This window comes from Aptenodytes forsteri, unplaced genomic scaffold, assembly GCF_000699145.1.
Source record: "Aptenodytes forsteri isolate BGI_AS27 unplaced genomic scaffold, ASM69914v1 Scaffold284, whole genome shotgun sequence".
NCBI lineage: Eukaryota > Metazoa > Chordata > Aves > Sphenisciformes > Spheniscidae > Aptenodytes > Aptenodytes forsteri.
The window spans coordinates 5,522,897-5,535,954 of NW_008794445.1; the positions used below are offsets into that span (position 1 = coordinate 5,522,897).

The 13,058-nt window shown below is 44.0% G+C and overlaps 2 protein-coding genes across 3 annotated transcripts in view; both read right to left on the reverse strand.

Annotated features, from left to right (window-relative positions):
* Nucleotides 1-3,701: 3,701 nt before the first annotated feature.
* On the reverse strand, nucleotides 3,702-8,189 carry SMCO3 (single-pass membrane protein with coiled-coil domains 3). Of its 2 annotated transcripts, none has more exons than XM_009290073.2 (3): nucleotides 7,323-8,189; nucleotides 6,765-6,819; nucleotides 3,702-4,989 (listed from the first exon to the last, which is right to left on the reverse strand). In XM_009290073.2, the coding sequence occupies exon 3, from the start codon at nucleotides 4,973-4,975 to the stop codon at nucleotides 4,298-4,300; it is 678 nt and encodes a 225-aa protein (XP_009288348.1). In that variant the 5' UTR covers nucleotides 4,976-4,989; nucleotides 6,765-6,819; nucleotides 7,323-8,189; the 3' UTR covers nucleotides 3,702-4,297. The 2 variants fall into 2 exon arrangements, with proteins under 2 accessions (XP_009288348.1, XP_009288347.1); XM_009290072.2 differs by having other exon boundaries at nucleotides 3,702-4,992.
* A 3,924-nt stretch (nucleotides 8,190-12,113) lies between these two features.
* The window catches only part of ART4 (ADP-ribosyltransferase 4 (Dombrock blood group)), a 10,613-nt gene continuing 9,668 nt past the window's right edge, over nucleotides 12,114-13,058 (reverse strand). Inside the window, exon 3 of the mRNA XM_009290074.2 lies at nucleotides 12,114-12,478. Within this exon, the coding sequence (XP_009288349.1) occupies nucleotides 12,384-12,478 (95 nt within the window). The 3' untranslated portion in view covers nucleotides 12,114-12,383. The remainder of the gene's footprint in view (nucleotides 12,479-13,058) is intronic.

Genomic DNA, 13,058 nt, shown 5'->3' on the forward strand with positions numbered 1-13,058 from the left:
GGCGCCCTTGGGGTGGGGGTGTGGTACGCTGGTATGGCGGATGCTGGAAATGTCCTGGGGCAGAAGAGAAGCCCTGTGAACGTGGTCACTGCGGCCGCTCCTCCCCCCACCCTCTCCTGGGGAGATCCTACGAAATGGCCCCCTGTCGGGGAACAAGGTAGAGCTGAGGGGCGTGTGAGAAGCCTCTGTTTGTGGGGAATAAAGGCAAAGCGTTGAGGGAGCAGGAGTTCCTGATAGACTCGGATGTTACATGCGTTTCTTGTTGGGTTTGGCCTGAAGGCAGCACTGCTCCGCTGTGAGCAAGGCTGGCATGCCTCTGTTAGGCTCATGTGCTAACTGCTGTTTTCAGGGGACTACTGGAGAAAAGTGACTGGATGATGTTCATCGGGCAACTCGGGCTGCACAAAGGGAACAGGAGAGTTAGTTTGGTCCTAGCAGGAACAACAGGACTCTGATACTTGTCTTCCCCTGCAACCCCCCTGCCATGGAAGCCCCTGCAGCAAACTGGGGACCAGCTTTGCAGAGACTGGTGGACACTTGGTGGGAACTGTTCTACCTCGTTGCCCAAAGTGTCTGTCCCGGCAAAAGTCCCCAGACACATGAAGAACCAGGATAAAGATACATGGAACATCTCCTTGGATAGTAGTTGCATCATTGTGAATAAGGGGGGGGGCAAGCAATAAAGTACGGGTGCAGGCTTAAAGAATTAACGTGTTGGGGGGAAGGTGTAGGAAGGATGTTTTTCTATGCATAGATGTACCTGGGAGCAGAGGTGGTCTGCTCTCTGAGCAGGATTTGTAGATCCCCTGGTCTGGGTGGATGTGCCATGCAACACGATGTTGTTGCCATTTTTCAAATAACGGAGACTTCGTTGGCAAACTTGGAACTTTATGAAGGATCATGGTAGGGTGGGCAAAAGCAAGACTATAAGGTACGCATCTCATTAACACCACCATTAGTCACAAACTGCACAAAACCCAAGTTAGCAGATGGCCAGCCCAGGAGCATCCTCAGAGCTTCAGGAGCTCTCAGTGCCTCGGGAGTCTTGCTCACTATGTACACAGCAGGGTCATCCCCACCTTGCACCTCTTTGGCCTGTTCTTTTACATTGATCTTGTTACCAGAAAGAATTTGCTGCAGGACAGATGTTGGTGGCAACCATTCAGTGTTTCTACACAGGTTTGAAAGCAGCTTAGACTCGTTTTGGCTGGTTTATAGTTTCTTTTCTTCTTTGGGGCTGTTCTTATTTGGAACACGCATATTATACAGTTTTAATTCTTAATCCTTTGTCCAGAACAACAGACTGAGTAGAGGAAGAATGCTTGAGAGGGGGTGATGGGAACACTGGCCGCGCACATCCTTGTCATGTACCATGTCACTGGAGAGGGGGACAGCTGAGGCTTTGAAGATTGGCCGCTCCTCACAGGGCTTGGGGTCTTCTGTCATGACAATACTGGACTCAATGGGGACGGTGGTACTGCCACAGCCCTAACTGCTTTCTCCCAGCAGTGTCTGCTGACTTGGAGGACAATAGTTCTCTCACATTTTTCACTTCTGTCATGCCACAAGGCAGCTCCAGGGAGTCTAGAGGAGAAGCATCAGCAGACTGGTTAACCCCAGAGTGTTTATGACATCTTTGGGGGACCAAGTGTAATACAGGTCAGAGGGCTACAGAGAGCAGGAAATTATTTCCTATTCTGCGGGACAGAGTTTCAGTTACCAAGCAGAAACAGACAGCTAAGCTGTTTCTGCTCCACTGGGTACCCTCCCTTGCATCTAGCCGGTTAAACGCATGCTGCACTCAGTTCAAGTATGTAACTGTCAGTAATGCAAGTAAATCCCATTGATTTTCTTATTGCTAGACTTGGGGGAAAGAGTTTGGGAAGGTCCCAAGCTGATCGGCAGGTTTTTTACCTCCAAACCGCCTTGTTACGGCTGGATGTTGCCATCCCCCTCTATGAGGTCATGGGCGGCCCTCCTAGCTGGCTGGGGATGCTGGCCTGGCCTCTGTGAGCTCACAGTCTCCTACATCACAAGCAGAGGGACAGGCTGCTGCCTGCCAGCCTCCAACAACTTCAACATCTTCCAACATCTCATGGGCATGAGGACACCTTCCACACCTGCTGCTGCAGGCAAGCCAGCTTTCCTGTAAGCCCACCAGGAACAAGGATCTATCAAGAGGTGAATAGAAATCGTGTATCTTTGCGTTCCTCATTGCGTATCCCACTTCCCCTGACACTGCTTAGAATTTGCTTTCAAGAAAATGTGGACAAGCTGCCTGAAAAGTACAGCAGATTTGTTTTTATTTGACTCCACTATTCTCATACAGCAGTGATTGGCACTCTCACAAAGATATGTACTGAGCTAGTGGGTTTTCTTCCTAAATTAGAATGTACATTTGCACATAGAAAGTCATCAGGAGCCAGGAACTCCTGCCTCTCCAGCACTCAAATATTGCTGTCCTGATGATTGACAGTCTCTTGCCTCTAAACAAGTACCTCTAAACTGAGTGTTACTTGTGTCAGGAGATGGGAGATGTCACATCCTGGAGAAATGATGCTTCGGGTCACCATGTCACCCACCACAATATCTCGTGTGAGACAAAGCAGTGCTTTTTGCCTGTTCTGAATTGCCTCTCCTGACCCACATCGCCCAGTCTGGGGCTTGTGCTGGTCCCAGTTTGTCAGTCCCTGGCACCCATCCATGCTCCTGAACCCTGGGCTTTCTCCCTGATGGCTGTCAGAGCTGCTTGAGAGCCAGCACCTGCGTTGCCATCTAGTGGCTTTTGAACACAAAAGCAAAGAGGAGTCAGAAAAAATTATTAAAAGTGGGAAAAGTGGGGGGGGGGAAACAACAAAAAACCCCCCCAAAACCCAGAATGGAAGGGTCATGAAGCCAATGGAGAGCTTCCCTGTTGTAATCTCACCCATCTCTTTACTTTCACAGGCATGATCTGGTTATTAATATAATCATCTAATATTGCTAATATTAAATATTAATAAACAACTATGAATTCGAGTATGCTTTTAGTATGGGGGAAGCTGGTACTAAAAAAGGAACCTATACACAATCCTACTAGATTAGTCTATCGTGGATATAAAAAAGAATTTATAAATTGCATCTATAATGAAGATTTTAATATCTTTTCATGATTTGGTTTAAGATTGGTTTTTCAGACAGAACAAAAAAAAAACCAAAGCAAGTACAGGAAAGAGTCATCTTACAATATTCAGGTACATTTTTATTAATTCTTAAATCACCTTTTTTTTTTTCCAAAGATCAAAGCAAAAAAAGCAAACCACAGCAAATCAGAGCAAGAGACTGCAAATCATGTTCTTGCTTCCAGCTTTGTTTTTAAAATCTGAAAAATAAGGACATTTGGTAGCATATTGTGAAATGTAGAGTCTGAGCACACTCTTGGCAGTCCCACATTGGTGGGACTGGGTAAAGCATGTGAAAATAAATTTAGTGCATTAAAGGGCTGTAATCCTACAGAAACTTGTATGTGTGTATAATCCCATTTCAATCAACAGAGCAGCAACTGTGCACAGAAATATTTACCTGTGGGTTGGCAGGAGCGGAGCATTACTCAGCGTAAGAGGTTATTCACAGCCAGGCGTGCCTGGAACACTACAGCTGGCTGGGGCAAGGTTGTGTGTGTTTGCCTGTAGGCCCATGCTTCTCTTACCTGCTAATCTACTGGGACTAGAGTTTATTTAAAGAAGATCTCCGGCTGGCACCTTAGGCAGGGATGGGACAGGAAATAGCAGTTAAATATGCTTCAGCTAGTCCATGTAAGCAGTTCAATGAACAGGGAATTCAGCCTATCAGATTTAGCACTAATCCACGCTAAGAGTTTAGCAACCACAGCTTGTCCTGATGAGGCCTCCAGATGATGACATGGACTGGCTTGTTGAAGTTGTTTTCTCCCGTCATGTTGTCATCTTTGATATAGAAACACAGTAAGAGAAGAATCACACCTTCTCACCACTACTGCTCCAGCAGTGAATATTATTGTCACTAGTACGAATTACAGTTCAAGGTTATCTACAATGCATTCCAGAAAATAGCTGAAGGAAAGGTGCGAAGTATTTGAAGCGTTGCCTCCCAGGAGGGAGCCAGTTCCCTATTAATATAGTTCAGTGCCAAATCCCTGATCTGTCACATCTCTTGCTCTGCTGCCACTAATAAGAAAAAAAGCCATCAGTAGTTCATTTACCATAAAGAATCAAAAAGGTTTCTGCAGGCGTAGCTGCTGCAGCCACCGTCACAGCAGGAGAGAGAACTCTGACTTCGTTCACTGAACCTGCTGTCTCACCAAAGAAGTCACTTCACGTATGGCGCGCTGGTACTTTTCCGAGGCTGCTTTAAACTCAGCCAGGTGCTTCTCATAGCTTCTCACAGCTGCCAGAAGCTGATTCCTCTCCATGGCTCCCAGGATGGCATGGAGGATCATTTCAATGCCGAGCCCAAGAATGGTGATGCTGATTCCCCCAAGAACAGATGCCCCAATCTGCGCAAGGAGACTGACAAGCTTGCTCACAGTGAGAGTTATAAGATTGGAGCCAAGAAGTTTGATAGCTACCATCCCAGCTGTTGAAGTCGCTTCTCCAAGAACAATGGAAAAAACTTTATGGGCTATTGCAATTTTCTCCAACTCGGGCTCTTTGATGTCATACAGCTTCTGGTACAGCACAGGCTCTAGCTTTTCTTTCATGTCACTATCAATCTTCTGTACCTGATGCTGAATCTCACTCATCGCTTGAATGATAATGTCACAGTTTTCCTTGACAGTGCTGCTCTCTCTCATCCGAATGTGTGTAATCGTACAGCCCAGGTGTTCATTCAGCACTCCAGCCAGCTCATTTGTTGCACGGAAATTTGTGGACATGCAGTTGAGCAATTCCTGGTGCAGATGGATCAATTCTTGCCTTCTCTTGGGGTTATCTGGGTAAAGGAGGTCACTCAGCGCCATTCTTCAGAAATAGGCTACTTCAAGAGAGAAAAGAAATCTCTTACTCTGTTCAACACCCGTAACCCTAGCCCCTAAAGAGCAGTGAAATGTCCTTTTTCTCTGCCTCACTGGTTCTTTTTATACTCAGCGAGTCAAATCCCAAGGCATAGCTCATAAATACAGAAAACTTAATGCCTGTTTGGGATCTTTAGCCAAATGATTGGAAAAGGACCTTATGAGACATTGGACATACTCAGAGCAACAAAAATAGCTAACAAATATGTAGTTAGAAGATTGGTAAAATGAACATGGGTCATTCTTCACCTTGGAAACTGAAGATGGTAGAAGCTGAACTAGTTCACTAAAAAATGGAACAATCTCATCTAATCAGCAAAATCTAAAATAAGCTGTGGAAATGAAAGGCCTGTTCTAGACACACTTTTGTATCAGCCTATTTTTTTCAGTTAGTAACATCTGATTTTTAAACAACTATGATGGCTGCTGGAGTGGGCACAGTCTGTATTACCATAAGAGTGTTTTATGCCAGTGTAGCTTATTTCTCCTCACGTTCAAGAGCAAATGTTACTATATAGGCACTCTGTGCTTATACTAATAAGCTCACACTTGGGAATTCATAGAGAATAGTAAAATTATCTATAATAAACCCATCCTGACCTGTATCACCTTACATACATCTCCCACTCTGTTTTCTTCCCTGATATTTAGCCCCCGCTCCCTCATTGTTTATTCACCTCCCTAGTGCTGTAATCGATTCCCCATTGTTTTTTCCCTCGTGAACATCAAACAGCTGCAGACAGCCCCGTGATGTTCAGGATGCTGTGTAAGCACTGTGAGGTGCACCTGCTCCAGCAGGATGTCTGTGATGGCAGACTGCCTTGGAGCAGCACGCAGGGAGAGCCCTGCTTGTGCAGCCACACTCCCTCCATATCCAGGGTCTCCTGTCTGGAGCTAATATCAGCAGGTGCTCACCAAGCTCCTAGGACATGACTGAGCAGAATCTGGCTCTCCCTTATCACTGTACAGACCAGAGCACAAAATTTAACTTCTTTGATTCCTCCCCCCCAAAACACTTGTATCTAATCCTTATGGTCACTGTTCTTTCCTGAGCTGTCGCTGGTTTGCCAGCAAAAGGGCATATTTAATGCACTTTTCTTTATTACCTGCATGTCAATATACAGAGTCCAAAGTGACTGAGTGACCAGTGATCACAGAGTTACTCCTCATCACTAAGCTTCTGTAATCAACTCTGTGCCACTTCTCTTTAACCCATCACCAGCTGAAAAATAAAAATGCTTTAGCATGATTTTGACTTAAATGCCTATGTCTTACTTTGCAACAGGGGCAAACTTATGAATGAGTAGGATGACTCCTTTCTTTGTTGGTACTTGTGCATTCTCAGCCCTCTTATTGCAAATCTGGGCCACTTTTATGCAGCGCTTCGCATTTTTCCAAGGTTTTTCCTCCTCTTGCTGTTGGTGCCTATATAGCACAGTTATAGCTACAAAGTTACGTGTAGGGGACTAGCTAGATTTTTCTTCTTAAAAAGATACCTTTGTGTCACTTTGGTCCTTTGTAGTTCTTGCATTATCTGCTAACTGCAAATCATCTGACACTGACCCAGCTGTATTTTACTAAACACACCCTCCCCCACAAGGTCACTGTAGAAAACCAGAATGATTTCAACAGTCCCCTAGCCAACTTATAGTCAGTGTTGAAATACAAGCCAGTCTGAAGAGAATTTTTTCCACAATATTTTGCACAGTACTATACATTTCTTCTAGCCACCTACCTTGTAGCTCCGTCAAGAGAATAAACTCTTTAACACATCTTCCTTTTTCTTCAAGCTGGAGGGAGCAAAGTACATATACAGTAAAGGTTTGTGATTTTCAGGAAACATAAAGCCATGTCAATACAAGGTATGAATTCATATCAGTCCTGCCTCAGTGATGTTGCTGGCTTGCTCTCTGACTCAGTGTGATACTAGATCCTTTCCACTCCAGTGATGTTTTGTTGAAAGGTCATTTGATTTTTCCTTATTTTTAGAAACCCAGAAGACAAAATGTTCTAAGAGGAATAGCACTTCAACAAACATTTTACGTACTAGACAGGTGTGGAGGAGACTTCTAGCATCTATTCTTTATGCATGATTATTTCAGCTTCCAATAACTGCTCTAGATTTTGTCTCTTAATGCTAAAATTACCTCTTCACATTAACACTTTTGCTAGTTTTTACATTGGCTTTTTAGAGTTAGGCAGGCCACATGTATTTCCATATTTCTGACTATTTCTCCAGCTCCAGGGAGATTTTCTCCAGAAGCTTTTCTAATTAAACATTTAGACTGCCTACCTGATTTTGTCTGAGTGCTCTTGCAATCAGTTGAATGTGTATGGGACAGTGACTTCATCCTCTTTCCCCTGTGTTCCTCTGGTGATTTCCAGCAGCATGTGATGAGTTAGTGATCCAGAGCCTGGACTTCAGCTGGGTCCTGTTGCCTGCCTGCTTGTCATTAATTCTATTATGTGATGTTTACCTAGATTTGTTTCATTTTCTTCCTCCTTTCCCCTTCCTTCCAATTTTAACACATTTCAGTTTATTTCATGCTAGTTCCCAACTGTTAGGTCCTCCAAAAGCCTTCTGTTCCTGGAGAGAATATGTACAGCATGAATCCCTCTGCCTACAACAAAGGTACCATCACAGGTACCTACAGCCATGGCTGAAAGGGGATGGTGTTACTTGCTGTTCTCAGAATGTAAAACATGTAGGACAGCACTTTTCATTCACACAGATACAGGATTAGTTTTTGTAGTGGGATTTATAAATTTCTATTGTTCATAAGTATAAACAATAAACACTAATGCTTGCAGCTATTCCTTGAAATAATGAATTGTTGCCATGACTGGTTTTGTACACCTAAGAATTGTGGAATAAAAGTTGAACAGTCCCACACATATAGAAAAAGTAAAAGACTAAGCATAAAATGAGTACTCTGCAATTGCCAGCTTGTTTTCCCCTGAAAGCTGAGCTATTCTATTCAACCCAGAGCCAGAGTACCAAACTCCCCTTGTTTTCAGAGCTGTAGGCATGAGAAGATGAGCTGAGAGAGAACACTAATGATTTAACTATTACATTTCTGCAATGCTCAAGTAGTTGTGACTCCTCTTATTAACTGAGAATGCCATGTAGTCCTGAAATACTACTTCCAATATTGGACTGAATTGAATTCATCAGGCTGGCAACTGCCTCTGTGTCACATTCTGTAGTCTGGAAGCTGCTTTCAGGTCAAGGTTTACAGCGGATGCAAATTCTTCTCTTCTAGAGTCCCTACTCTATCATTTGGAACATGACAGAAAATCATTTAAAGAATAAGCAAGCAGTTTTGTTCCTGCTTTACTTCAGGTCTTGAGGGAAGATTAATAGCTATTGTTTCAGACCTAGTAAGTTTGGGGGAAGGACTTCATCTGGAGTGTCTGTCACCCTTCTTTGCTGCAATTTCCCAGGTCCTCTCCTCTGATGCCATGAGAGTGGAAGAAGTGGTGTGGAGCCCAAGAGCCAGCTCTGGCTGAACAGCAATGGAGGCTAAAATCAATTTTGCCATTTCACACAATTTCAGATCACTTTTGCCATGGGAAGGGAAAGGAAGAAGAGGCAGAGGGTTGAGCTGAGCAGTGAGAGAAAAGTCTTAAAAAGTATGCAGTGGGATGGGAAGTTGCAACTGCTTGGACACATCTAACTGCACATCTAACCGCACATCTAACCACAGCAATAGCTGATGAAACATGTCTGCTGCAACCAGTCTGGCTTTCGAGGGCTCTGGCACAAGCAAAGGCAAAATCAGGAGCAGTCCCTCAGCCATGTGCTGTCCCAGGACTGTGCCTGCAGTTGGCCTTGGGAGAACTCTTAGGTGCAAGCAGGGCATAACTTCCTTAATAGTCAAAATGGTAGCAAGACAGGAGCCCAAGCAAGGAGAATGTTTTGTGCTTCCACCTATCAAGGGATGCTTGCAACATCTAGCCACCATATGAACTGACAGATATGGGTCATTTCACTGGAAACTGTAGCCTGACAAAACATTTCATTACTCAGCCTGCAATTGCTTTGCCTCTTGAATGTAGATGTCTGATGCATTTGACTTTGCTGTGCCTATTCCCCCCTCCCCAGAATATGAGTTTAATTCTGTATAGACCCATCAGTATATACAAACTGAAGGAATATAGGAATATAAGTTCTAAGGATGATATAAAGTAGATTGTTTGCTAGGACTCCCATAAATTTACCAATAAACACCAAAAGGCAAGAATAATTCACTTACAGCACTTCCATTGCTTTTCAGATTGCATGCTGAAGGTCAGAGTCATACTTCCTGCAGCCCTAAGAGTAACAATACTTGCAGCTGTTTACACCATATTTTGCTGGCCTGCTTGGTAAGACCACTGCAAAGGCTGACAAAGAGCTTTTTCTGTGTTTTCTTCTAATTGTAATGTCTTGGGGGAGGGCAGGTCAGGTGGGTTGATAATTTGTAATATTGGTTTCAGAAATGTAACATTCTAGCTGAAAATATACCCAGTTTTATTCCCCTGTGTCTTCTGGATTTCCTCTGTTTGCTTTTCAGAGTCAGACACCACTCCAGAAATGTTAGCCCGCCTCGGTTTTAAGAGTGATAAAGAAAGGCTGGTCAGGGCCTGCCAGAATCTGCATGACTTAGTGTACATCTATGTCTCTTCAACCAACACAATATTCCGACTCCTCAATGAGCATCTTGGCACCAACTTCCCCATCATGTCAGTAAAAGAAAACTTCAGCATTAAAGAGAATCTGCAGCTCCTGGTCAGTGCTTTGAAAAAGATGCAAGCCACTGTGGAAACAAGAGACAAAGATGTACAGGAAAGCATCAGCCACAGTTTGTACGCTAAGATTGCTGGTCCCATCACCTCCTTGCAGGAAAAGATTGCTGCAGTAAAGGAACTTTATGAGAATTACAAGGGGGTTGTAGAAAGCATCATGGGTGTACTTGTTGCAGTGATGTTGAAACATGACAATTTCCCTGACACAGTAGAGGCTGCTATTCATCAGTTACTGAGTTCACCTGCCTTATCCCTCCAAGTATCAGAACTTCTCATGGACTATGCTGATATTGTGAAGATGCTGCAACAAAATGAGACACCAAGTACCACAGAAGGCAGCTCCTCAAGTGGAATGTCGCAACAGCTCAGGCTTCGCTCTCTACCCTCCTCCTCTTCACTTCTTGTTTTCCTACAGGCTATCCTTCGAGGACACAGATCCATAAAGAAAAGCTTGAAAATAGCAGCTGACTACTTAGAGGAGGCTTTCAGGGTGCTCAAGCCACCTTGTGAAGGATTCCAAACCTTTGTGAAAATGGTTGAAGCCTGCATCCCAGCGATAACAGATAAGCAGCGAGAGGCATAAATGTGCTGATGTGTCAGAAATCCATCTTGATTCCTGTAATTCTCACATAGGAAAGAGTTTAAGCATGTTTGAACACACATACAAGAGGTATCTGCAGCAGCTGCTTCTAATCTTTTCATTCTTTTTTGAAATCTGGGCTTAGTATCTTTGAGCATTTAGAGGTCAAAATCAAGTTCTGGCAACATATTATTTGAAATCACTGGTAAATCAAGAACAACAAGAAAGTAACATGAAATATAGATAGAAAACAAGCTAATAGTAAAACAGTTCTGTATTAAATCTGGTTTAGCTGCGTGGACAAGCATGTCTCAGGATTTCAGGGGCAGTAGTTCAGTTTCACAGAACACATTACTACATGTTAGATGATTAGATGATGGCTTTTGCCATTACAGACACCTAAACCTGTACAAGATACACAAGATGCTGAGCCTCACACTCCTCCATTTAATCTGCTAAAACCTGAAGACATCCAAATTCCTTAAGTGCCTACATTTCTAATGCTAATATTTCTCATGTGCCTAAGTTCTGCGTTCCTTGCCATGGGATTTCCAATGGAATGGCAGCACCAAGCTTATATGGAGCTGCTCCAAGAGACGAGCAGTTCACACAGGTGCTTTTGGCTGTCCTTACTTTTGACTAACCAGCTGATCAGCAGCCTGTGCAGTCCTCTTATATTGAGATGTCGTTTGGACGGCTAACTTGTTGCTTACTGTTTTGGACAGGGGATGGTGAATACAGAACTCCAGCTTCCTGCCAAGATCAGCAGTGACTGAAAGCTTGGGTCATTTGTGAAATGTGTCAGTGAGTTTCAGTTCAATTATTTGATGATGCCACTGCAAAGTTAAATCACCATGACTAGTCTCCTTGGACCAGTGAGATAACCTCTCTGACAGTAGCCTCAGCACAGGGCTAGCATCAGTGGGGGTGAGGGACCAGGGTTGAAGAAGCAAGCAAGGCATGTTGGAAAGGGGAATTGCAGGCAGAATATGTTTCTTATCATTTCCACACTGTTATTTTTTGGAGATGGGAGAACTTCATAGCTGTTCTGGCTTGGGTGTCTAAGGCTCCAGAAGTGCTAAATGAACGCATAAAAGTGAGAGGAGTCTATAGCTAAATCAGAAGTTCCAGTTCCAATTTGTGATGTTGATTCAACCTCCAGCATTAGACATTGCAGACCAGCACAGTAGAAAGGCAGGTAAATGAATTTCAGTCACATCAAACACCCATGAAGACAGCAGTGGGCTCCACAGGCTCTCTTTCATTTCAGTGTGAAATGGCCAGTATATATTCATCAGCCACTAGAGGACTGTTATGAACACAGGATCTGCCTGAGTTTTTCAGAAGAAATGCTAAAGTCCAAAATGAAAGCTGAAGACAGGCCAGACAAGTTTCGTGATCCTCTGCTGCTAAGTTCATGTCTCAAGGCAGCTTTATGCTTCTGTCCCCCATGTGTGAGATGCAGACAGTCAGCTTGAGATGAGAGCTATGGCTTTGGTGCATGGGGTCATGCAGCAGGGAAAGACAGCTATGCAGCAGCCAGAGACTTTACTGTCCCCTGGGACCCTGCACTCAAAGGAGATATGCAAAGCTGCACAGTTACCCACTTGACTTTACCACCATGGTGCTTTTTGCATCCCACAGACAGACTCTTTCTCACTAAAAATAAAAGTACTAAGAGATCTGTAAAGTCCAAAGTCCATGTGTGTCTTTCCTGAATGCCTAAGGGAAAAGCTACCTACAGCAAAGGGTGTCACTGCCCTACTCTTCAGAAAGGCCATAGGTAACTGCCCTCCTACCTGAATGGGTCTAGGGAATGTCTGTTTTGATGAACCAGGCTGAATGTTCCAGTCTCAGCTGGAGAGCTGCAGCTGAAAACAAAGGGAGGCTTGAACCTTCTGTAACAACAGGAACTCCAGAGACTGATTTCCTGTGAATTCTTCTTGCCTGCTATTCGAGTGTGTATATCTAGATGCAGCCAGAGAATCAGTCATTGTGGGACAAGCAAAAGAAAACTCCAACTACACTAGGAAGAACGGCAGAGGCGAGGGCAGTGGAACCGCTGTTCTTGCTTCTTGAAGCTGAAAGAAAGTAAAGAGAGCAGTCATTTAGACCTCTTTTGGCTGCCTAAAGCTTCCTGCACTTGCTAACACAGCCTTTGCCCAGAAGAGGCATTTCCTCAAGTCTGCCTACTACTTTGGCTTAGGTCCAGGCACAAACTCTCATTCCTGAATAATTGTTTTGTGCTCAAAGGTTGCATTGACACACTATTGTTCAAAGAGACAAAAGCAAGAGTCCGGTATTGGTGGTGGACTTACAGAAGGACAGGGCTGTGGAACAGGCCCAGTGACGTCTTCCAGCACAGAATAGTTACCTCTGTAGCCAGGATACTCACAGTTTGTGCTTTGCTGTTGTGGTTTAACCCAGCAGGCAGCTAAACACCATACAACCGTTTGCTCACTCCCCCCACACTCCCAGGGGGATGGGGGAGAGAATTGGAGAGAAAAAAAAAAAAAGTAAAATTTGTGGGTTGAGATAAAGACAGTTTAATAGGACAGAAAAGGAAGGGAAAATAATAATAATAATAATGATAAAAGAATATATAGAATAAGTGATGCACAATGCAGTTGCTCACCACCCACCAACCGATGCCCAGCCAGT

What these genes read in the sequence shown, in the direction of transcription:
- SMCO3 (XM_009290073.2), bottom strand. Translation starts at nt 4,975, where the DNA reads ATGGCGCTGAGTGACCTCCTTTACCCAGATAACCCCAAGAGAAGGCAA.